At 36.8% G+C, this 24,833-nt stretch overlaps 1 protein-coding gene across 2 annotated transcripts in view; it reads left to right on the forward strand.

Annotated features, from left to right (window-relative positions):
• Positions 1–419: 419 nt before the first annotated feature.
• Positions 420–24,833, forward strand: part of LOC132111442 (B-cell lymphoma/leukemia 11B-like) — a 50,862-nt gene continuing 26,448 nt past the window's right edge. The window contains exons 1-3 of one of the 2 annotated variants that reach the window (XM_059518735.1): positions 420–1,760; positions 1,842–2,322; positions 13,616–14,005. In XM_059518735.1, coding sequence (XP_059374718.1) covers positions 2,265–2,322; positions 13,616–14,005 — 448 coding nt within the window. In that variant the 5' untranslated portion in view covers positions 420–1,760; positions 1,842–2,264. Of the gene's footprint in view, positions 2,323–13,615; positions 14,006–24,833 lie in introns of both variants that reach the window. The other variant, XM_059518736.1, reaches the window with a different exon arrangement.

The raw sequence follows: 24,833 nt of genomic DNA on the forward strand, positions 1-24,833 counted from the left end.
AAGGCTCCAAAACAAGGGTGATTACTAGTTATTTCCTGCCCTCTTTGCAGTTGCAAATATATTTTCCAGAAAGCATGAATCATGGGAATTTATTTCGAATTAAAAGTGATATCAGAGTGGAACATTTGTCACCATATTTAGTCAGTTTTACTTATGTGAAACCTGTATTTTAATAAATAAACTTTGTAATAATAATAAAAAAAGATTTACAGTCTGATAAATATTTTGTATTAGTTTTTTAGAACATAGTATTTTAAAGAGCCTAGAAATGCATGCACTGATCTGAAGAAACTGTTCAAAGATCTTATAAAGGCAAAACTAATTTTTCAAAAGACAATGCATTTCTGTTGAACATAAAAACCACACAAGAACCTTTATATATATATATATATTTCATTACAGTTTCCAAATCTCAATAAGAAATTATTCAAAAAATCTGAACCACATGACCAGCTTTTACTGATTACTGATGTACTCTTGTGTAAAACAGAAGCAGAGGAACATCGCTTGCATTTCACCCGGTAAACTCAAATCATGCAAGTATTTGCACAACACACCTTATTTTCATTTCCTCCAGTATTTAGTCTTGCATTTTCACTCATGCAACTGTTTAATGTAGTTCATTAATTTGTTCAAACAGATTTGATAAAATTATTGCAATATGTGGATTAAATGATAAAGATATACATTAGATTGTCTAGCAAAAGGATTAAGAAATGTACATTGAACACTTTACAATATTTTTCTTCCTTCTGCTGTTCTTTTCCTCTCCAGATGTGGGTTTAATTTAATAATGTCATTTCTGTAAGACATAAATCAAGAAGAAATGTGATGTGTGAGTATATCAACGCCTGTCTTGTCTCATGTAATTTGTTGCATATGAGGTAAACAGCCCACTTATGTCTCACTGAAGTATATTCTTTGTGCATCCGTCTGTACTTTAATCTTTTCCATCAAATGATTTGAGATTTTCTTATTTGAATATTTACTGTTAATACGTGACTATCAATATAACTGGTTCCCTATTCATTTATTTATTTGAATGCATGAAAGATGCATATTTAATGCGCATTTACATATGCACGCTTACATCTTTTATAAAGAATAATAATAATAATAATAATAATTTCAAAGCTATTTGCAACCTTTTCCCCTTTAAATTCATTGCAAAAGCTGTAGTACATGCAATATTGCATTGTTTTATTTGCATTAGAGCGGATACAGACAAGCAAGCAGCGTACCGGTCTATCAGGCGCTGTGTGTTTGTGCGCGAGTATGTGTGTGTGTAAGACAGCGGCTCGCGATGTCCACGCTCTCCACCACTGTCGGTGATCCGATAGTTGTGAAAAGCCACCACTAGTCGCCCCCAGTGCTCTTGCAGTCTCCAATTTTCTTTCCCACTGTAGACTTAACGTCACGTCCGCACTTGAACTTGAATTTTATCCCATTGTACTGAGGCAGCCCTCGCCACAGAGACACAGAGAGCTCCCGGAGAAGCAGGACTCCGCCATCTTCACAGAGGGAGAAAAGGGAGGAAAAGAAGCTTCATACATTTGGAAAGGAGGTGGCAAGTCCATGTCCCTGGTCTCAAGTGCGCAAAGCCGAATTGGGGAGCAAGTGCAAAGAGTTGAAGAGAGTGCAAAGTAACCGGACATCACATGCACTTATAGAGCCCAGGAGAGAAGAAGAACTGTCCAGTGCTTGGCACACGCAAGTGCCAACTCAAGGAGAAATTGGATTCGTTTCATCCAGTCAAATAAGTAATGGCCACTTTTATTTTTTAGAATTATTTTGACTCGGAGAAAAAAAAAAAATCAAATTGCCTTTGACAAATCCACAAGGCGCAGACCGGACGAAAAGAGAGCCACCAGAGGGTCCAACCTATCCAAACGCACCTGCCATCACGTTCTGAGACATTTCCAGTGGTTTCTTCACAACTGTCACTCGTCAAGGATATTTTCGCCCTCGGACAGATCGCGCTCGGCATACAGCTGAAGTGCATGTGTGTGTCGTTGAGGTACTGAGCGTCTGCGCGTCTCTGGTCATCTGGAGAGCCGGAGCGCAAATACACTTTCGCTTCTCTCACATTCACGGGACCCCTATCTGTATCCACGGCCCGGAGCTGTGGCACTTCTTTGGAAGTCCCAGGAAAAGTTAGTTACCAAGGGGGGAAAAACCCACGGCACGGAAACGGAGGACAGAAGGCGCGAGCCGACTATTCCTTGTGCGGGTCTCTGGGCGATGCCAGTGTAAATGCCAGGGCAATGTCCCGTCGCAAGCAGGGAAACCCTCAGCATTTGTCGCAGAGAGAAATTATAACACGTAAGTGCATCTTTTATTTTACTTATTTGTGTTTAAGAGGTTGTTCGGTTAAGTATCGCCATTTTCAGCAATAGGTGTTACGATCTGTGTGTGAGAGTGTCTGTGGTGTTAGTGATGAACTGATTTCATTAAAATGCTATACATATATACTTTTTTAATCTTTACAAATGCAATAAAACAGAACAGTTAAATTCATTAAATTAATTGCTAGGATATTTATAGCTTCAGCTTTAAGCAAACAGTTATGTTAAGGTTATTGTGACTTCAAAGAATTAAAAAGTGATTTGGCTGAAACTGAATAAAAAAAAAGATAAACAACAATATCCTGGACGTTCTTAAAAATCAAATGTTTAATTTAGTCTGTATTGCTTAAGTTCTGTTGTTTAATTTTAATATCAGATAGTTTGATTAATAAAGCACTGTTAGCAGGCCAGGAGATCAGATTAAAAACTTTAAACTGCAGTGTTTAATCAAGCTCTTGCAAGGTTTGTGTAAAGTTAAGTTTAGGTAGGTTAAATTAAAGTGTGAGGTAAGTGAGGTGTATGTTATTTTAACATTTAAAAGCTTAATTTAACCAATAATGCTAAATTAGAGTGAGTTTTTTTTCTTCTGTTTTCTCTACTTTAACCCATAGAAGATTTGGACCTGTATTAGGCTATAGTTGGTTATTAAAATAATATTTCAATACATATATATTTTTTAACTCTTTAATTAATTAATTAATTAATTTATTTAGTTACTTTCAAATAGTGGCAAGCTTGAGTTGTAGGCCTATCTTTTAAAATCCTAATGCAATGCACCTTTATGAATCATGTTTCATGTATCATGTAAACCAGTCTTTTGCACATTTTTTACAATATATTTGTAGTAGTTCTGAAGGTGAGCAGCTACCGGTAACCACCCAGCACAGGAATGGTTTAAGGTTTTTACTTTTGCAGCACATGCTGCACGGATGCAGTGAGTGTTTTTTTTTTTTTTTTTTTTTTTTTAGATTTTGTTAAATTGATTGTAATTATCCTTTTTTTTTAATCTTAGATGTGCACATAAATGAAATGAGGTGCCAGAGCATGGAAAAAATATTTAAATGAAATTCATTTGACATCTTAATGTCAAATTAGGTGATACAAAGGTCAAGCACGTTTTACTTTAGTAGGTTTACTTCACTGTAAAACTAAATAAGAAAACTTTTTGGCTTCTTACACTACTAATCTTTTTATACTATTCCTTTATTTTTTGTTGAGAAAACTTAACTTTGCTATATCAGTATGTGTGTACAAAGAAACAAAGCAGGCATAGGTCTAATACTGTTTCTCACACTTAGATTTGCCCCCGAGTCAAGGTTGTGAGTGTAAAGCGTAGGTAATGTGAGGCAGACATTGATATCGAGAGACTTTTCCTGACAAAGTTATATTCTATTGCTTGATATAATTTCCCTTTTAGATGTTTCTTTGAGAGAATTTTACATCATTTGCAGAAAACAAGTCCTGCAATTTATTTTAAAACAGTGTATTTTTCCTAGAGTGCATTTTTCCTTTTACAGTTAAAAAAATTGAATCTCTCAAAAGACAATGAAATCTGTCCGGAGTTTAGTTTCATATACATGCTTAAGTGTAGTCTACAGAAACTAGATAATTCATAGCAGAGCCTTGTGATGTAATACCACCCAAATCTGTTTTGTGTTTCAGGGTTAGAGCCATGAATGCTGTGCATACAGTATATACATTAACACACTCACCATTCTTTTGTTAGTAGCTTAATCTGTTACTGTACATACACAGATATGCGGTTGCATTGTAAACATTTAGCATGCCTTTGCATTGTGTGTTTGAATTTAGTGTTGAGTTTACAAATATGACTTACAACTTACAATTATGACTATGACTCATGACCAAATTAGAATGGAAATGCTTTTAATGCACATTATCTGGCTTGCATTGCATGTAGCTAGCTTTGCCGTAGGGCATGCACGGTTCTTTTTGTATGTCTTCTGCATATGCGATTATGTCAGTAATTTATATATATATATTTTCCAATTTAATTGTGCACTAGCATGTGCATGTATGCAAACTGATTTTGTTTACTGCAAAATACCATTCATTCAATATGTGTGTAAAACAATCATTCTGGTTTTGTAGAAAATAGCCCTTTCTGAATTTCTGTCGCTATAGTTATCATATGTCCCATCAGTCATTGCATGTACAATGGCTGAGGTTATTAATTTGGGCTTTAAATTTCAGAATGCTCCAGTTACACCAATTAACTTTCCCTGAGTGCTCTCTCTCTCTCTCTCTCACCTACACACACACACACACACACACACACACACACACAGACACACACACACAGATTGGTCGACTTTCTCCTTCTTAGAAACTAGAGATTGAAAGGTGTTCATTGCATCACCGGTGACTGAATATATAACGCTTCAGAGAGGTTCCTCAAACGAATTATAATTTAGTGGGTTTTATGCAGAGGGCATGTAGGCCAGGTGCTAGCAGATAATCATCTGAGTTTAGGGGTGCATCTTTCCTCGTAGTTTAGAATTCTCCTCACATGCTGATTGTGGCTATGATTTTGATGTAACGAGTGTTTTTGTTTGTGGTAGGCAGCGGATGAACTCTTAATGCATGCTGGTGTATATATGTATGTGTGTGTGTGTGCAAATGTGCAAGCTCAAAGACCCTTGTTCACTATTATTCCATTTGATATGTGTCTGATTATGTGAAATAGCTTCTTTGTAGAACAGAAAAATGTGGATGACAGTTGATATATCTGTTTTTTTCTCTGTAATAGTTAAATTGTCAAATTTTGCTTTAAATGTCAAGGTCAAAAGCAGTGTGGTCCCAACCTCAAAGTTAAATTTTTGACGACATATTTGGAGATGTTAACAAGGGTGTGAGTGTGTGTGCATGTCTGCTCGTCAGCATGTCTTTCTGTGGTATTTAGCTTTTGTTTACCACCGTGTCTTAGCTGGATTAGCCTCAAGTTAGTGAGCAATTTTTGTCTGCTCAAGTGTGTGTAGTTTATGTCCACAGTAATTTATGTGTTCTCGGCGTGAGCGATCTGCAAACTTTGCAGTGCTGTACATCAGTAGTTTTAATGGTTTGGCAGGCTGTGGTTGTGTGCTACATTATGCCACTCAAACGCATATTCTATAAACCCAGTGGTTTATTAGTTCTGTGTGAAATGCAACCAGTTGCAGTGTTTAGCGCATTTTTGCATTTTCATTACGTTGTTGGGATTTTCATTATATGCTATTGACTGAAGTGTATTTTAATTATTATTTTTTTTTAGTTAGCATTATGAATATCACATGCCTTCCACAACCCTTAACATTCTATACGTTACTATAATTTGCAGACACATTTCTAAATGTTTGCACTCGTCTGAGTGTTCATGTGAATGTGTATCGTCATTATATTGTCCGAATTTAAATGTGATTTTTGACACCTGTTCAGTTTTCATGTCACTGCACAGAGTGTTTTATAATGTAGCGCTTTCAAATAAACCTGAAAGTGAGGTAACAGATGTCGTCGTCAGATGAAGGAAATCAGATTACAGCGAGAAGGCAATTTTTCTCTGGTGAGCTGCGGAATTATAAAGTTGTAGCATAAATTTTCAGCTCTTGCTTAAGATGCATGTTTCACATTAGACCTGCCAGCACAGGAAACAGTTTTTAATCGGAACTTTGCTTTGAATGCATTTAGGACATACGTTTTTATCAATGTCATCACGTATGAAAGATTTTACTTTTATGATAATAGCTTGCATTGAAACACAATCATACTTGTTTAGATATAAACAATAACATATTTGAAAAAAATAATAGTTGAAGATAGCACTGTGAATTTGGATACAGACACAGGTGTTAATACAAGAGAGCTGTGCAGCTGCAGAAATCCAGAATCAATGTCTTTCCCATTTTTATTCTTTGATTTATTAATTTAATTTATTTATATTTCAGTAGAAGGTTTGCTTATTTATGTATGAAATAGGCAGGGGTATTATTTGGAATTAAACAAGGCATATTTTAAGTCAAACTAAACTGGTCTGAAAATATGTTTAAGCCTGCTATTTAAATGCTTATTTTATTTATTTCTGTTACAGTTCGGGGAATCATATGTCCTTGTTTTTATTAAATTTTCTTTGTGTGCTGAATTGGGCCATGTTACATTTGCAGTGCAGAGTGTGCTGGCCATGACCTGCTAGGGGGAGCTCTAAGGCTGCCAGAGGGGGTTGAAGGCAGTTCTGAAATGTGTAAAAACATATTTCATAAATGTACTTAAATGGGTAAGTTGAGTGAAATAGGGGACTGTGGCTTCCGGCGACTCTGCATAGATGTTTCAAACGATACTGCCATTAACACACATGCTCAGATGCAAACTGTCAACGCCTCACAGCAGCAGCTGGTTTTACAACATGAAGGCTCTGTCATTCTCTCTCCTTTTTTTTTTTTTTACTTTGTCTTTAGCACTCAAGAACTTATTAAATTATTTACAGTGAGAGCTGGATTGCTTCATGGTGCTCATTTAGATGTGCAATAAGCATTTGATAGGTGTAGCTTTAAATATAGATAGGACATCAAGTGTGACACCAAAACAAACAAATTTAGGTTGAACGTCAACTCGTTCGTTTTGCCAAGTGTGCTTAAAAAGTAAATGATGAAGTGGCTCTGGAACTTGTGGGCCCCTCTGACTTAGGACCTATTGTTTTTGCCATCTAAATAAATAAATTTGAGTCTGTGATATAAAAAATGGTGGGCTCTACAGAGCTTACACTCTCCCCATAACAATGGGCAAAATGTCTGCCTGGCACGTTTGATTAATATGCTTGCATATTCTCTCTTCCTTTCAGTTTCAGGTGGCTTTTGTTTGCGCCACTAGCGGGAGAGTGAGAGAGCTACAGAAAGCTGTCTCTGATGAAATGTACAGAAGTCTGTGCCTGTCTGTCAGTATAAATGCATCAAGGTGGCTGAATCCTTTGGAAGGCATCAAAAGTGGGCATAGTTTTCCATGGCTTGATTTATGAGATTTATGAGTGCTTGATGTCCCACAGCTGGCTGAGTTCTGACCGGCTCTGAGCATTGAAACGCTCTGCTTCCTGTGCATCAGATGAGCGTGTTGTGTGGGAATGTGTTACTAGCTCCATGATTGTGCTATACATACCTTTTTGGTGCTATTTCATTAGAAACAAAACCTTTGCAGGGTAAAAAAAAAAGATGCTAAGCTTTTGGTGATATTTAGTCATTTCAGCTACCCATAATTCCTTTACTTGTGAAAATGTTAGGTAATATCTCCCTGATGAGATCTGCCGATAAATGGTTAGCGATTCTAAGATGGGCTCCCAGTGGACATCATCGTGTTAATCTCTTTTTACCTGCAAGACGACTCATTTTCTATTTCCTTCCCTTTTTTAATGAAACAATGGCCTAGCGCCACCACAGTGGCCGAGGATCACGCTTTTAAAATTCCGCCACCGCTGCTGTGTGCCACAATGATCCCTGTTCTCTTCTTGTTAACAGCTTCATTTGCACAAGCGCCATGCTTTACGCTCACACATGCACACCGCCGCCACTGAGCACACATTTAGTAGTGGGTTTTAAAACCTTTGCATCTGCACAGAAGCGCTCAGCTAAATACAAGACGACGCTTTGGTTTTTATTTCACAGTATTTGCAAAGGCCTGCAGGCTAACAGAGCTCAAACATGATAGTGTCCCTTGTGGAAGATAGTTTTATGACATATTTTTAGCTAAACAAACAGGTCACAGATAAGTTTTTAAGCAAGAAAAAACAGGAAAAAACTAGAGGCTTAGCACAAGGCAGAGGTTTGCGTTTTGAGCGTCAATGCATTTGACTGTGGGTTACAGATTAATGACAGACTAATTAATTCCTGATAGATTCCTGTAAGTGCTGTTGCTACAGTACATGTGCATGAGTTACACAGGCCTTTTGCGAATGTGAAATGACTAAAAAGCTGTTGTTAACTTGCTACCTCTTTGCCAACCTGTTTGTGTGTTTGTGTGTTTGTTTGTTTGTTTGTTTGTTTGCATGACGTCTGAGTGGAAGGCTCAACCCAAATCCAGCCTGTACTACTCAGCTAGCCTGCATCTGTGTTTTGTACTTGGGTAGCGGGCGGCTCAGGGTGGGTATTTCAGAATTGGAGTTTGTGGGGTGGTGAGATTTGTATACGTAGCAGCGTGACTAGCGAAGCCCCCACCCACTGCTTCTGCTCTTGTGCGGCTCGGTTTGATGGGAAACAGGAAAATAACGCACAAACAGTAAAGAAGAGCTTTTATTATTTGATTAGACTGGCTTTCATTTTCAACACGCTCTCCCCTCTGCGCACACAGTTCTATGAATGGCTTTAATTGGCGCTTGGTCAATCTTTATATCTGGACAGCATTATAAAGTCTTTCAAGATTTAAATAGGAAAATTTATGGACCCAGTTAAAAAAAAAAAAGAAATCCGTCAAATGGTGTGTTGTCTTATTAGGCCCTAACAGTTGCAATGGCTAAAAAACCCTCCAAAACCTTTTTGACTCTGACTTTTCTTTCTGGTATCACTACGGAAAATCTCAACTGTTCACCTTTGAGCCAAATAGCGTTGAGCGTTAATGGTGGGGTTTGCAGGGTGACAGTCCGAGGATTAACGCGGGGCTGCTAAAGCGCTGTTACGTCACTCGCAGACCTTTGTGTGTTTTTGGAGGGAAACCCAGACTGTACCATGATCAGCCAAATACCTGTCAACAGCAATTTGGTTCCTCACAAACAAAAAGACTCTGTTAAGTATGAGTCAGAGGGCCCCTGAACAATGGTGCGTAAATCCAGAATGGAAAAGGATAAATCCAAAACTGTGTTAAGACATGCCTTGTGGTGCATTCGTTTTTGGAAGCCTTGTCTTTTTTTTAGTTTTATGTTTTACTAAAGTCCCATTAAGAGTTCACTCTGAGTCATATACATGTAGCTTTCTTAGGTTAATGAGGCTTATTTTTAACATTACCATGTTTTACTGATTTCAGGATGTTAAGGTAGCATGTGCATGAAAAATAACGTCTATTTTTTCACTTTTTTTCAATGTAGCATTTCAGTCGAGATTTCATTTCATATAATCATTTTTTAGCAAGCTGTAAATATTATTCAGGCTTTCTTACTTCCCCTGTCCCTCACCGTCTTTCTCTCTGGCTGCCAGAGAGTGCTTGATAAAGACAAATAACATTTGACATTTCGGTGGCCCTGATAGAATTATATGGAGTATTTGTTGAGGGATCAGAGAAAATCATGAGCTGTAATGTTACCTTGGTGACAGCATTGTTATCGCTGGTGGATGAAAGTGTGTGTGAGTGTGAGTGTGAGTGTGTGTGACTGTGAGGAATTGCAGACTCCCACCTGTTTGCCTAGAGCAGGAAACGTACACCATCGGATCGGGCCTGCGTAGTTCAATCTCATACCTTCCAGAGAGTTATTTAAATGAAAAGAACTCCTAAAAATGAAAATTCTGTCATGTATTTATCATCTAGTCTTTCCAAACCTGTATGACTTTCTTTTTTCTGTGGAAAGCAAAAAGTAGACATTTGGAAGAATGTCTGAGCTGCTATTTTCCATAGAAGCACCATGAAAGTTGTCCATGTATTCAGTCGTCTACTGAATTTAAGTCATTATTCACTGAAATTTTGCTTTACAATTACAGTTCTCTCGTATTCACTCTCTCTCTCTCTCTCTCTATATATATATATGTATATGTCTGTATGTATGTATGTATGTATATATATATATATATATATGTGTGTGTGTGTGTGTGTGTGTGTGTGTGTGTGTATATATATATATATATATATATACTCTGCGTATGTTTACATGATTACAACACCTGGTTTGTGTGTGTGTGTGCGTGTGTGTGTTTGTATGTGTGTACGGGGGTCCCTTCTTTTGAAGTGCGTACTAGTGGCATTGCTTGCAAGCAGCGTGTTTCCTGTGGTTGGCACAGACAGAGCAAAGAAGGGGACAGAGGGAGAGAGAAAATTTCAGCTGTGCACATTTTTTTTACCACTGGGTTTTTTTCTACAAGCTGTCACTTTGATTCAGGTCTGTGCTAGACCTATGACACATTAAACTAACGCTTTCCACTAGCGCACCTCAAATTCTCTCCCAGGGTATAGAGAGCTACAATCTCACCCTTACCTCCTGTTACGCAGTTTAAGAGCAAATAACGGCTTATAACTTATTTTTTTATTTTATTGTACAAATTATTACCTGTTTGCCAAATTATAGCTGTTTATCTATTACAAATGTCAAAATATGCTCTGTGTTTCATGTTGTCTTTTTAAATACATCTTCCTGTAGTAGTGTTTGTTTGTGTATTTGTGTGTGTGTGTGTGTGTGTGTGTGTGTGCATGTCTGCGCGCACGCGTCTCTGCTGGTGCAGCTTCCCAGGATGCACAAATGGGTGACATACAAACATGCACACATAATGCTCATGTAAACGGCTGCAAGCAATCTTCATTTATTGGTCCAAATGCATATTAATTTTTTTTGCATGTGCTCAGAGGTGCAAGTACAGTTACAGATATATGTAAAACAGTTTTTGTTCCCCAGAGATAATTATTTACAGAGTCTTCACATTTAAAATTATTTAAAGTGTAATTTTATTTTAAGCATAAAATTTAAAAAAAGGAACATTATTATGTAAAATGACGTTTTCTCACAAAAGCTTCTCACTTCAAAAAAAAAAAAAATACAAATAAAAAAATAAATAGTGTGTGTGTGTGTCTGTGATTCAAAATAAATAAATATTAAAATTTAAATAACAAAATTATTTATTAGAAGTAACTACAATGTAGCCACAGACTCATTTTTTATGCAGTGTATTGCATAGGTTGATGAGTCTCTGTGCAGGCCTTTCTCTTTATTTACATGCAGACTAATCTAATGCACAGATGGCCTGATATTGCCTGAAGGGGGTCTGTGCTCCACTCCTATATGTTTTAGTTGGGGTATATATATATATATATATTATTTGCAAAGCTTTATTTAATTGAAATGCATTTTCAATGTGATTGCAAAGTCTTTAGATGCTGTTGTTTAACAGGATGCACATCTAAAGCTGCTCTAATGTAGTACGTATCGTCTGAAATAAAGATAAGAGGGCATTTAGTGGTTTCGTTTTCAAAGCTGCATTCTGAGCTTGACATTAAAAATCTGCATTCATAATTTGGACCGTTGACAAATTGCAGATGGATGCGCAGACTGCTTGTAATTTATCATCGAAAATTAGTGGTTAGCCGGTTCCTCTGGGAGATGTAAACAGGGCTACCTGTGTTGCGTGAGCAGTGTGGTCTGCTCCTCCATCTTTGTCACTACCGCCGTCTGCCTCTTCTCATTGCATTTCTTAAAGAGGCTTTTAGGCCTCATGATGATAAAAAGTGTGCAAAAAGCACAGGCCAAGCTTTAATTAATTTTAATTTGTGCTTCCATGGGTTGTTCAACAGGGTTGTTGTTTCTTTAAAAACATCCCACATTTGTCCTTTAGGCTCTGACAATTTGAGAATTCCTCCCTTCATTCTCCTTCCAGATTTATGTGCACTTCAAAAATCCACACCTGCTCAGTGTGTGGCTCTAAGTGTTGCTATGGTATTGTTTTTCTTCTTTTTTTCCTGTTTTCACCCAAATCATGCAGCGTGTTGAGTAGAAAGAGCATGCGAGCAGTGACAGGAAGCTGAAGAGTTTAAAGTGGCAGTCAGAGAGGTGTTTGTCTAGATTTTATGATTAGTATGTCGCAAGGATAAGCTGTCAAATGTAACATCAACAGAGCTGTCTGTCAGGGGGTCCCGAGGGGGCTTTGTCAAGGGCCTCTACTGTCTTTGATAAAAGTCCTCTTGCAATCAGCGTTGGGCTACAAAGGGCCGATTGTGGCCGCGTGCTGAAAGGTGAAGCTGTAATTTCAAAATGGAGGCATAGGGACCGAGGTTGTCCAGCATACTCTGTGGTTTGAGTACCCGCTGCTCCGCGCTGTTTATCTAGGTGACAGAATCAACCAGAAGATCTTTCAGGGAAGATGCTCTCATGGCTGTGCAAATATCTCTTACAGCCAAAAACGGAGCCCTCCCTCCTTGCTTCTTGCTTTTTTTTTCTTTCTTCTCTCTTCAGACTTTCTGTTTCAGGCCTGCCAGTCTCATTCTCAAATTCACAAGTACTGTACTGTATATTAATAACAGAGCCTTGCTGTTGGGTCTCGGCCTCAAATATGGATGTTCATCAAGAGTTGGCTGGTTTTAAAGACAGGACACGCTGAACTAGAGCGAGGTGCCTCGTGTGTGGCCGCTGAGATGATTAAATTTAAGTCTGCCTTTATTTTCTGCTCTCGAAGTTTAGTGGGACTGTCATGGAATGTAGGTGAACGCTTAAATGGGCCCCAACATTCATTTCCTTTATTTTAACAAGCTGCCAAATAACTAAATGCTAAATGACCTGACCCTGAACTCTTAGAAAATGTGTGATTATATCTCAAATTCCATGTCATTTTTTATTTTATTTCAATTTCCCTCACTGATATATGTTTATTTTTTTTTATTATTATTTTTTTTTATTAGTGTGTGAAGGCGGTTAGGGATGCATGGCTAGAATACAGTGGGAAATTATGAGTTAAAGATGAATCAACATTTGTTAATGCATTTAATTTGCATAAAGTGATTGGTGTATTTCTGAGTGAAACCGAATATTAAGCAGGAAATAATTTTAGAGTGAGACTTGATTTTATTTATAAGGTTTTGATTGGAGTGTGAGGGTGTATTATGTTATGCTATGTTACTTTAATTAATTTTTTTACCCAAGACCCATTTAATTTGCAGGAAGTGATGTATTTCAGAGTGAAACAGAAACAAAAAATATTCATTTTAATATTGTTAAATAATAATTTTACTCACTCAAGAGGCTAGAATTGTATTGAATTGTATATCTGAATGAATCTAAATGCATGAAGCGATATATTTCAGAGTTAAACAGTATATTATGTGGAAATTATTTTAAGGCGGGACTTCACTTTAATTATCAGGATTATGAAATCTGGTTATGACATTATTCTGTGCTATTATTGGACAATATTTTTCCTCGCCCCCATGGTCTTGTTTATATCAGCAGAAAGAAAACTCATTTCAGAAGCAGACTAAGTTATTAAGTTTAAATCATTTTTTTTTATATGTTTAGACTAATATGCACTGTTTATTTGGGCACAGATTGAGCATTTATTAAGAATTTCCTATTATCTCAAAATGCTTCTTTCTTTCGCTTTCCCCTATAGCGGAAGCTGAGCATGTGGATGCGAGACTGTCCGTGGCTGATCTCCACTCTCACCCTCACCCACTGCTGGATCCCAGCATGCCTGGGCCTCTCCCTCCGGGCCTGGGCGACCACGACCTCCTAACCTGTGGCCAGTGCCAACTAACCTTCCCACTGGGGGACATTCTGCTCTTCATCGAGCACAAGAAAAAGCTATGTCAGGGTTTGACAACCGGCCACAGCTGCTACGACAAGATGATGGACCGCAATAGCCCCTCGCCGCCCCGTGCAGAGCTGAGGAAAGTGGTTGAACCGGTCGAAATTGGAATCCAGGTGACACCTGAAGAGGAGGATGAGAGACTGTTGACACCCCCAAAAGGAATGTGCCCCAAGCAAGAAAGTGGCCTGGCAGGTAGGTCAAACTCTCTCCAGAAAAGTTTTGAGCAGGCGTACAAAGCTGACGCTAATGAACTCACACGTTCTCTCATGCTAGAGTGTTTTCAAATACTGATGTGCACAAATGTACACTTACAGCCTGCATAGTTGCAGACAAAGGGAGACATGCTTTCATTTACCTCGGTAGGACTCTGGGCGTCCTGTAGTGATTGTGATACCGCTCATCTGCAAGCCTCAAGAGAGATTGTTTTTCCTTCCGCTGATTTCATTAGGGGAGCCTACACCGTGCAAAGTGAAACATCACATTACTGACTCAAAGCCCTAAAACCCCCTGAAGGACTCTGGTAGTTGAAACAAATTGTGCAAGACGTGACAGAGAACTCACCCTACTTTCATGGAAAAATCCAGCCTGAGCCATCTGCTTAAAAGGTGAAAAGCTCATTAAAATTCAAATGCTTAAAAGAGAGAGAGAGAGAGAGAGAGGGATAGAAAGAAAGAAATAGAGTAGGATTAAAAGAGTGAGTTTCCTATTGAATAGGGGTAAAGAGGCAGTTTAGTTTAGTCCAGCTGTAGGGAGAGAACTCTCCCAGTTATCTTACAAAACAGTGCAGTCAAGTCCTTCACAAAGAACCCAGAGGGATCTGGGGAAATGGGTCTCATAAAATAATATTCTAGGTTGGACAAAGTTACCGGGGGAAATGCAGGGGAGCGGATTATGACACTGACTCGGTTTTTAATAACGTCGTTTTTTTAATGCCTCGCAATCCTTATTTGCGAAAGTTACCCGCGGCATCGGAGACAATTTATTCCGTGCCACCACAATGCCTCGTGTATTTAAATGTCTGTAATAATGAGGCCGCTGCTAAATTACTCAGTACCTCACATGATGCAGGCAGACTTCACTTACACCGAGAGAGTGTTGGCGTCAGTTGTGAAATATGATGCAAGCGTCCACACAGTTACGTGTAAACTGTTCCACTATAGTTTGTCGTTGATGTTTCCTTTTCAAAGACTGACTGTTAAACGTGTGCTTTGCTAACCACACACACCAAAAACTTTAGGTCAGTGTTCGTTTTAGTGCACCAATATATTGTTTAAATATTTAAATATTTAATTTACTTTTAATAATTCTAGATAATATATATATATATATATATATATATATATATATATATATTCTTTTTAAATAAAAATAATACACAGTACAGTTAATTACTGTTATTTTCTTGCATATTAGTGGCGAACAGTGCAGTACCAAAATTTTAAGGTGACCTTCTTTACTTCTTTCCCTTTTCCTGTTTTATGCCATTATATGTTGCCTTAGTCAGCAGGGGTCAAATTTCATTCATATAGTTTGGCCATATTACATTACAGAATTATTTTAGTTTGAGTCAATTTCAATTAATATTGACAATTGTTGGGGGTTTGACCTTTTTTATCTTTTTGTAAAAATATATACATTTTCTGTTGATGTAAACCTTTAAATTACTTATTCGGAGTATAATACATTTTTGTTCCTTACAAAATTCTCATTTTGTAAATGTTAAACAAAACATTAGCTTGAATTTTTAAGGATAAAAGGAAGAAGGACACTATTCATATAGTGCAAATATATATATATATATGTGTGTGTGTGTGTGTGTGTGTGTGTGTGTATGTATGTATGTGTGTATGTGATAGAATCAGATTGTCCAATTAATGTTATTTCAGTCTTTGTCATATAAAATTACTAAATCTCTCTTTATTTTGATCCACATTTGTAGATTTGTTCTCATTTAAACGTCAGAATTTGAAAAATGGCATATTAAAGATGAACATTTACCTTTGTAAATCATATTGCAGTTCGTAAGAGTAAATTTTACACCTTTCATTAATTCAGGACTGGAGAGGGAGGCAGTACACATAGAAGAATATGACGGCAGATGAAACATCCTCTGAAAGTGATTAAGATGCTTGAATGTCAGCTTGAGCATGCGGCTAAACACTCACAGGCTGCCTTGTATTCATAATTGCCTCCCAGCAGGTTAAAGTATTCTTTTATGCTAAACCTTTCCCGTTCCATTTGTTCTCGACGTGAAACAGAAAATGACACGCAAAAAAAACATTCAGCCACTCCGCCTTGAAAATAGCAGTGGTACTCTTGCCTAGCAAAGCACAGATCATTTTTCATGAATTAGTTTTTTTCTTCTTCTATAATATATCCATCTGCCAGCTTCAAGTTGAGAAATGAGAGAAAGCATGAGAATGTGGGAGAGAGTGAGAGAGATGTTGATGAGGAAGACCACTTCTGAAGCTATCAATAAGATTCTAAGAGCTAACTCTGATTAGAGCAACATTATTTTCTCAAGAGTTCCCTCTTCTTCTTCTTCTTTTTTTTTTTTTTTTTTTTTAGGCCAGAGTGCATTTTGATCTTTTCATTAAACGGTCTGTGCAACCTTGACATATCAGCAATGTTGTGACAGGTCTTAAACTCCACCGTTTCATTCCGACACATAAACCTCCATCACATCAGCCCTTTCTTCTTGGCATCTCACATGCGATTCACCAATATTCCAACAGGAGGAGCATCATTTCAGGCCTTACTTCCTGAAGTTAACATTCCCAATGTCACGGCTCATATCTTGCATATATTACGGGCCTTTAGGAAGTAAATCATCCAAGTGATCCTTGGTTTTTTGGCTGAGTGAAGGTTCTAAACGGCAACTTCATTAAGTCACATATACAGTATAGAACTGTTCTCTTTGGGCGTGATGATAGCTAAACATTGTGTGCTTTGCTCCGGAAACCCTATAATCAGTTGAAAAAGACCCTGTGATAAAGTATTCTGATTACTGAAATTACATTTAGCAATAATTCTCCCAGTGGCTTTTTCTTTATTAGTGTGTATGAAAAAGTCACCGTTATCTATGACAATATGGGACAGCAATCGAAGAGGAACCACTTGAGGGTTGAATTCAATATTTCTCGCATAAATATTAGCAGGACACAGGCTCACTCAGCACCGTATTGTATTGCCACTTAGCCATCTTAAGTTTCAGCAGAATTTAATTATATTTAATAGCCCTAATTGAATAAAATATGACATTCTGCATCCCCTCAGGCAACAGGAGCTGCTGCTGGGGGCACTGGGAGGGCTTGGATTGCGTGCCCGAGCCACTAGAGCCCGACATGCAAAGCTAGGTTAAAACAGTTCCGTGGCACTGAAAAATAGGGCCCTGAGATAGGGCCGACATAGCTAGCTGTTGCCACTGTGCACCATTAAGCAGTCCAAATGTGAAATACATACATAAATAAACAAATAAATAAGACATTTACCACCCTTTAATGCATCTAGATGACTTAATCTGCATGCTGAAGCTGGCCAGGCATTTAATGGTACCTGTTATTTAATTATAGATCTCAGATAGAGGAGCTGTGAACCATAATGCTTTGTGCTGCAGATTTTCGCTTTGAGGATGCCTTAATTAAAGAGCAATAATTTAATATGATCTCACAAACCTGAAACAAAAGGATTTGAGATAATATTATGCATGCAATTTTAGAATAGGCATTTTTGGTTAAGGGTAGACTCAGTCTAAACTGGTCAAGTTAACACATATTCATGTCTAAATACAGCTGGATTAATCAAAATTCTTCAGGAAATGCGAGCTTAATATTCCTCTCTTTTATTTGCCTACTGATGCTTAATTCTCAAAAGATGCTTTTGAATCCTCAGTCACTGACTTTGTGACTTATAAGTGATCAGATGCAAAATGTGTACATTTTAAACATGCATGTGTGATGGTGGAAGATAAGAAGATTGTGTCAAGCTCTGTTTGTTTGTGTTCTACAGCATCCAACAGGGATGGTTGTGTTTTAGTTTTTCAAGAAAACCGAATCAGATGTGGTGTAAAGTAATGTGCGTAAATAGAGGCTTGTTTTTCTGAGTGTTTGGTGTTGGTTGTAATCAAGTTCTTGGTGATGTAGCCATGTACCATTCAAACCAATGTTGCATTTGCGGTTGCCTTAAATATCAGTATGCAAATGAGAGTGACAAATAGGAAGCAACTATTTTTTTAAGGGTTTTGATTTATTCAGATATATTTGGTTGCAGTGCTGTATTGACATGACCTTTTTTGAGCATTAGGGTATTTGGTTTCTCAGATTATTATTTACCTCAGTTTTATTTTATATTTTCTTTGGTTTTATTTAGTCGTATTATGTTGACTGACATTCAATACATGTGAAAAATGTTTTAGGTATGTTTAGTTATATTTAGGCTAATCACATTTTGGTATGTAAGAAAGACTAACCGAAATTTGCTCTGCAAATGCAGAACATTCTATCAATGTTACTCTCAAATGATCTAAAACAAATATTTTAGATCATTTGATTCATTAATTTGATAAAACAGATTATTAAATAAAGATTAATTGTTAATGCATGTTAAGCAGTTTAGCAGGTAATTGAAGTTTAATACTTTGGGGGTTTTGAAATATATCTGTATTGAGGAAGCAATAAACATTAATTTATTATCATTTTTGTTATTATAAAAGTGACAAAAAATAAATAAAATACTGTACAATTGTATTGGTGATCTAAAACCTCTCAGCAGGCTGCACGAGTTAGCTCGCGTGGGATGGGTGGACATGTCTTTTGCCATGATGGGCCCCTGTTTCTGTCAGCGTTTCACTTTCTCTCCCTTTCTCGATTTCACACCATCCAAGCACACTCACACAGCTTTACACATCTAACAAGTGCTGCGACAGGGAGAGTTATTTCTGACCCTTGGCTCACCAGATCGTCGCGGTGAATATTTCATGAGACATGCTATATTTATAAAGAAATTTACCTCAAACACTTTCCTCTCTCACCCTGCCTCTCCTTGAAAGTGATCACACCACTGAGCCCCCGTCGCTTTGGAGCCCGCACCTGCCATTAATGTCATCTCCAGTCTACTGCCAGAACCATTTGTAGGTGTTATGCAAATTGATTGATCAGGAGCCAAAACGCTTGATGTTTGGGGCCTGACACCCTCAGTGTCAGCATATTGGATGGTCACAGATTTCTTCTGCTCATAAAGCCTGCATTTATTTGATCAAAAATACAGAAAAAACAGTAATATTGTGAAATATTATTACAACTTAAAATAATAGTTTTCTATTTGAATATACTTTCAAAAAATAATTTATTCCTGTGATGCAAAGCTGAATTTTCAGCATCATTACTCCAGCCTTCAGTGTCACATGTAACATCCAGTCTATCACATGATCATTTAGAAATCATTCTAATATTCTGATTTATTATGAGTGTTGGAAACAGTTCTGCTGTCTAATATATTTGATGAATAAAAGGTTAAAAAGAACTGCATTTATTCAAAATAAAAAAAAAATTCTAATAATATATATTCTAATAATATATTTTCTTTACTATCACTTTTTATCAATTTAATACATCCTTGCTGAATAAAAGTATTAATTAAATTTTTTTTTTTTTTACTTTTTATTCATCAAAGTATCCTAAAAAAAGTATCACATGTTCTGAAAAAATATTAAGCAGCAGAACTGTTTCCAACTTTGATAATGAATCATCATATTAGAATGATTTCTAAAGGATCATGTGATAATGATCCTAAAATTCAGCTTTGCTTCACAGAAATAAATGATAATTTAAAGTATAATAAATTTAAAGTATAAAGTATTTTAAATTGTAATAATATATCACAATACTACTTTTTTTCTGTATTTTTGATCAAATAAATGCAGCCTTGATGAGCAGAAGAAACTGCTTTCAAAAACATTAAAAATAGTAATGTTTCCTATCATGTGTTCCCGGGGAATCGAACCCCCAACCTTGCACTTGATAGCGCAATGCTCTACAGGAACACTATCTATCTATCTATCTATCTATCTATCTATCTATCTATCTATCTATCTATCTATCTATCTATCTATCTATCTATCTATCTATCTATCTATCTATCTATCTATCTATCTATCTATCTATCTATCTATCTATCTATCTATCTATCTATCTATCTATCTATCTATCTATCTATCTATCTATCTATCTATCTATCTATCTATCTATCTATCTATCTATCTATCTATCTATCTATCTATCTATCTATCTATCTATCTATCTATCTATCTATCTATCTATCTATCTATCTATCTATCTATCTATCTATCTATCTATCTATCTATCTATCTATCTATCTATCTATCTATCTATCTATCTATCTATCTATCTATCTATCTATCTATCTATCTATCTATCTATCTATCTATCTATCTATCTATCTATCTATCTATCTATCTATCTATCTATCTATCTATCTATCTATCTATCTATCTATCTATCTATCTATCTATCTATCTATCTATCTATCTATCTATCTATCTATCTATCTATCTATCTATCTATCTATCTATCTATCTATCTATCTATCTATCTATCTATCTATCTATCTATCTATCTATCTATCTATCTATCTATCTATCTATCTATCTATCTATCTATCTATCACAGTTCACCTCATCGGGGCCTCCATCTTGAGATCACATGACCAACTGAATAAAATCACATTATTAGATTATTTTAATAGACGCATGCAGAATAAATGAATCATAGTTGACTGTGCACGTCTGTGCTTTGGTAACTGAAAACTTTAGCACAATTCAATAAAGTTCAACATTAAAATATTGAATGCATCTTTAATTATTCAAATACGCAAACTGATTATGTTCTATTTATGGAGCACACTGTAAATTATTTGCAGTGTACTTCAGATTTTATTTCTGAGTGATAAAATGTGGTTATTGTATCTCAATACCGAGATTTTGGTGTCTCTCTAATCTCAGAGATTTTAAAGCTCTGGAGAACAATCCGGTCCTGGCTACAGTGATACTGAGCCTGACCAGCCGGTTCCTGTTACCTGCCCTCACTTCCTACCTATTTTTGAGGTTTTGCCCAGAAAGATTTGTCAGAGTTTTTTTTTTGCAGTGGTGCGGTGCCAGCATGGTTCGCCAGCTTTGTAACTGTTCATGATGTGCTTTTTTTGAATCTTAGCTTTTATTTAGATTTCGTAGTTGTTTGTTATTATGCATTAGGTTGACTATGTAGGTTTCATCAACTAACATGGTTTAGTGTACCTTTTTTCCCTCTGATGTAATGTCTAAAAATTTTTACAGAGGGAACATGTGCTGCCCATTTGATGTTTTACATTGTTATAAAGCAGACTGAATTTTGAGTACATCAGAAGATTATATATTTTTCTTATTTTCTGCCCAGTTGAGATGACCATGCACAGTCCAGAATAAACAGATATTTGGATCCTCCTTCACTGCACAGAACATCTCAATTGAGAGTACATGTCACTCTCTCAGAATCAACATATACACTGGGAGGGATCGTCAATAAATAATGACACAACACAGACGCAGAGATATCGAAAACATTCCATAATATGAAAAAACATGCCATTTTTTCAATTAAGATTCACAAAGGCTTGGCAGGAGGATGTCCTGCCCTGGTGCAGAGGCTATGCCTGAATCAGTGAACACAGATTGACGTGTGTCTGATTTAATATGTTGCCTCAGACACAATTCTCTTGCTGTTCTTCTGGTTTTATTCCCTTTCAGTTGTTTCAGTAAAGCCTGAAGTCACACTAAGCGGCTGTTTTGAAGTGATAATTTCCCACTTTTGTCTAGTTTTCCCATTTTATTTTTTTGCCTCACTTTTTAAATGTCTGCATTAACCACATTAGCCATTGCCTACGTTCATTTGTATAATGCAGCATTTAGCTTTTTTCCCTATATGTGCATTTTAAATTTGCAGTCTGGATAGTATTTTGCAAGCAGGAATTTTTGTTCGTGTTTTCCTAGACTAGATGTACCATGGCACCTTTTATATTTTTAACACTTTAGATTAACATTCAAATTTGAATTAATAGTTTGTTTACCCACTAAACATGCTAAGCCATTGCATTTGAAATAATTAGCATTTTTACATTACCGTGAAATGTAATCAAGTTTGCAAAACCTATTTGATTTATATATTTAGAGCTATTAGTTTCCTGGCCATCATGTTCCTGATTTTAGCAATATCTCTATTAATTGGCTGTTGTGGCCCTTTTCAGCTCATTTCAAACCATTCTCCTTAGTTATGACACAGCCTTACATGCTGCTAAAGCAGTTTCCTTTGGTGAACAAGACTTTAATTTTTTCCCTCCTGTGTGTTTAATCCACTACTTCAAAATTCAGGAAAGTGCTACCTTTACTTAGCTTTTGATATGCCTTCAAAATCCTTGCATTTGGGACGTCTCCAGCAGTGGCAAGAACAGGAAAAGCCAGGAGGAGTGAGAAACTGAAAACGAGAGCGAGAGAGAGAGAGTGAAAGAACGAGAGAAAACGGTTTTAGTCATTAATAGACCATAAAAAAAGGAAAGCTGCATCCATGTTCTTCTCAGCATCTTGAAATCCTTTTCAGATTTTTGCCTCGTTGCTTTTTTCAGTTAATCACTTTGCATGCACTCATTTAAATATTAACATTTTCTTTAATCATCAAAGGCAGTGAGCCTCATGCATATTCATATCTGCACCCCCCCCACGCTTCCCCCAGAATTACAGGTTCATTACCTCGCTCCAAAGCCAAACAGTCATTACCAAGAGCCAGCTTTTTAATTGCAGATGCCTGGCCATCATCGCCTTACTGCTAAGATTTAAACTTCCATAAGAATATAAAAAAAAAAAAAGATTTTGAAAGTTCGAAATAACTTAACATACTTGTTATACATTCTCTGTGCCTTGGAAAAAAGTACAGAGAAGGGAGAGAGACAGAGAGCAAGAGAGAGAGAGAAAAACCTGTTCTTTGGCTGGAGCTCTGAATATTTGTCAAGAGGCTTGACGAAAGTTGCATTTGCATAATGACTTTGTAGTTCTGCATTAATAAAATTTGCATATGAAGCCGTGTTAATTACTCCTGATCAGGCTTTTTTGCATTCATGCATGGTAATTTTCTGCGACTTGCGAGAATTGATGTCCTGGCATCAGGGCTGTGATTGGTGGCGGTGGCGCTTGTGGATGTGGGGATTTGTGTGTGTGAGTAAGTGTGTGTTTGCGTATTTGTGTTATTTGGGGGGGGGTCAGAAGGAGATGGCATCTGATGTACTGGAGAGAAGTCACAAATGGCGCATTTGTGTGTTTGTGCGGGCCTCTTTATTGCATCGCTCTCATGCTGTTGTCTCAGATATCTCCTGTAATTGGTCTAAGAAAAAGAGCAGTCATTTAAACGGCTTCCTATGTAATGAAACATCATAAAGCAAGCTGAAGAAAACAGCCCCTCAACTGCAGACAGGCATTTCAAATCTATTGTTTGGCCTATTTATTTCTAAACAAGACGACTGTTCTCTGTAATAGAAGGCTTTGGTGTCTTTAACATCTGAATGGGGGATGTTGTGAGAATAGAACCAAAATAGGATCGTTTACCTTCTTAATTTTCATTTTGTTCCAGATCTTCCCATTTTCTTCCTCCTTTAGCCCCCCCCCCCCCCCTTTTGTCTCACACCTGTTTGGTTTAATCTGTTTTATTGGTAGTATGCAATTAAGTAACATGTTTACGTTTCGTTTTCTTGGTTTACTTAGCATAAGCTTCTGTGATCTTTTTTTTCTCCTTGCAAACCTGATAAAATGTTTCTAATTGCGGTGTCTTTTTACTTGCATGGGTGTGTGCGTGCTCTTTTAATAACGGAGTATTTTACCATTGAAATGAGCTCCATTAATTTAATCCTTAAGGATTTGCCTTAGTTTAAGCATATTTAGTTTGTACACTTTTCACTAAAGTTACCTTTCCACTGATTTTTCTTTTTCCTTTGTCACTGCCCTGCTGTGTTCAAGCATTTGCTTATGGAATTTTGGCCCCTCGCTTGTGGTTTGGCAAAGTCATCACACAACACTGTGTTGAACATGCATGTGTGTAGGTGTGTGTCCGGTTGCTTACAAGACTGAGAAGTGTGTATGTGTGTTTCTCTCTCCTTTTCTTTTTCAGAAACCGGTGCTCTTGTCATTTTGAAATAGCGACAGAATTAAACACAACTTTTACCAGCATGAGGGTTCTGGGGCTGGTTCCAAAACAAAGAGATGTGTTTTGAGCCAACAGACGCTCAACATATGAGTGCTATACTGCAATGCACAGAGTGTGTGATGGCTCTGGCATACCTGAAGCCTGGCGTTTTCTAAACGCTACCATGTGTGCCATCAGTGTTGTGATAATGGCAGAGAGAAACTTACAATGCCACTAAACCCTCAAGGGTAGTGTAATCATAGCATCCCGCTCAAATTACATGCATCAAATGAGACCTTAAACATCAGAGCAAGTGATTTTTTTGTGCAAGAGAAACTAAATTGTATGAAATACTTGAAAAAATAATGTATTATTAATTTAGGAAGGTCAAAATTGGGAGTTGAGCCTAAATTTACTCTCTTTCAATATATGTGTTGTGTGTTGGACGTTTGGACTTTGAATTGAAAAGAAACGAAACTTGAATTGGAAAGATAGGAAGAGAAATGTACTGAACTGTAATTAAGATAAATGTAACTTTTTTTTGGAATATAGATGTACTTTCACATTGGTCCACATAGTAAATGTATTAAATATAATAAAAATATTAACTAAATATTAATCAGTATTTGCCTTTGTTCAAAGTTTGCATCTTTTCTAGTTACAGTAATTTTAATTGATTTCAGTAAAAAAAAAATCCTACTTCCTTACATTTTAAATTTTAATTCAGTATCCCTGTTGCTGCCTTAATTCACCCCCTAAATAATTAGCAATTTATCGTTTTTGTCACAGATGAGGGACTGACA

This window comes from Carassius carassius, chromosome 31 (assembly GCF_963082965.1).
Source record: "Carassius carassius chromosome 31, fCarCar2.1, whole genome shotgun sequence".
In the NCBI taxonomy this organism is placed as follows: Eukaryota; Metazoa; Chordata; class Actinopteri; order Cypriniformes; family Cyprinidae; genus Carassius; species Carassius carassius.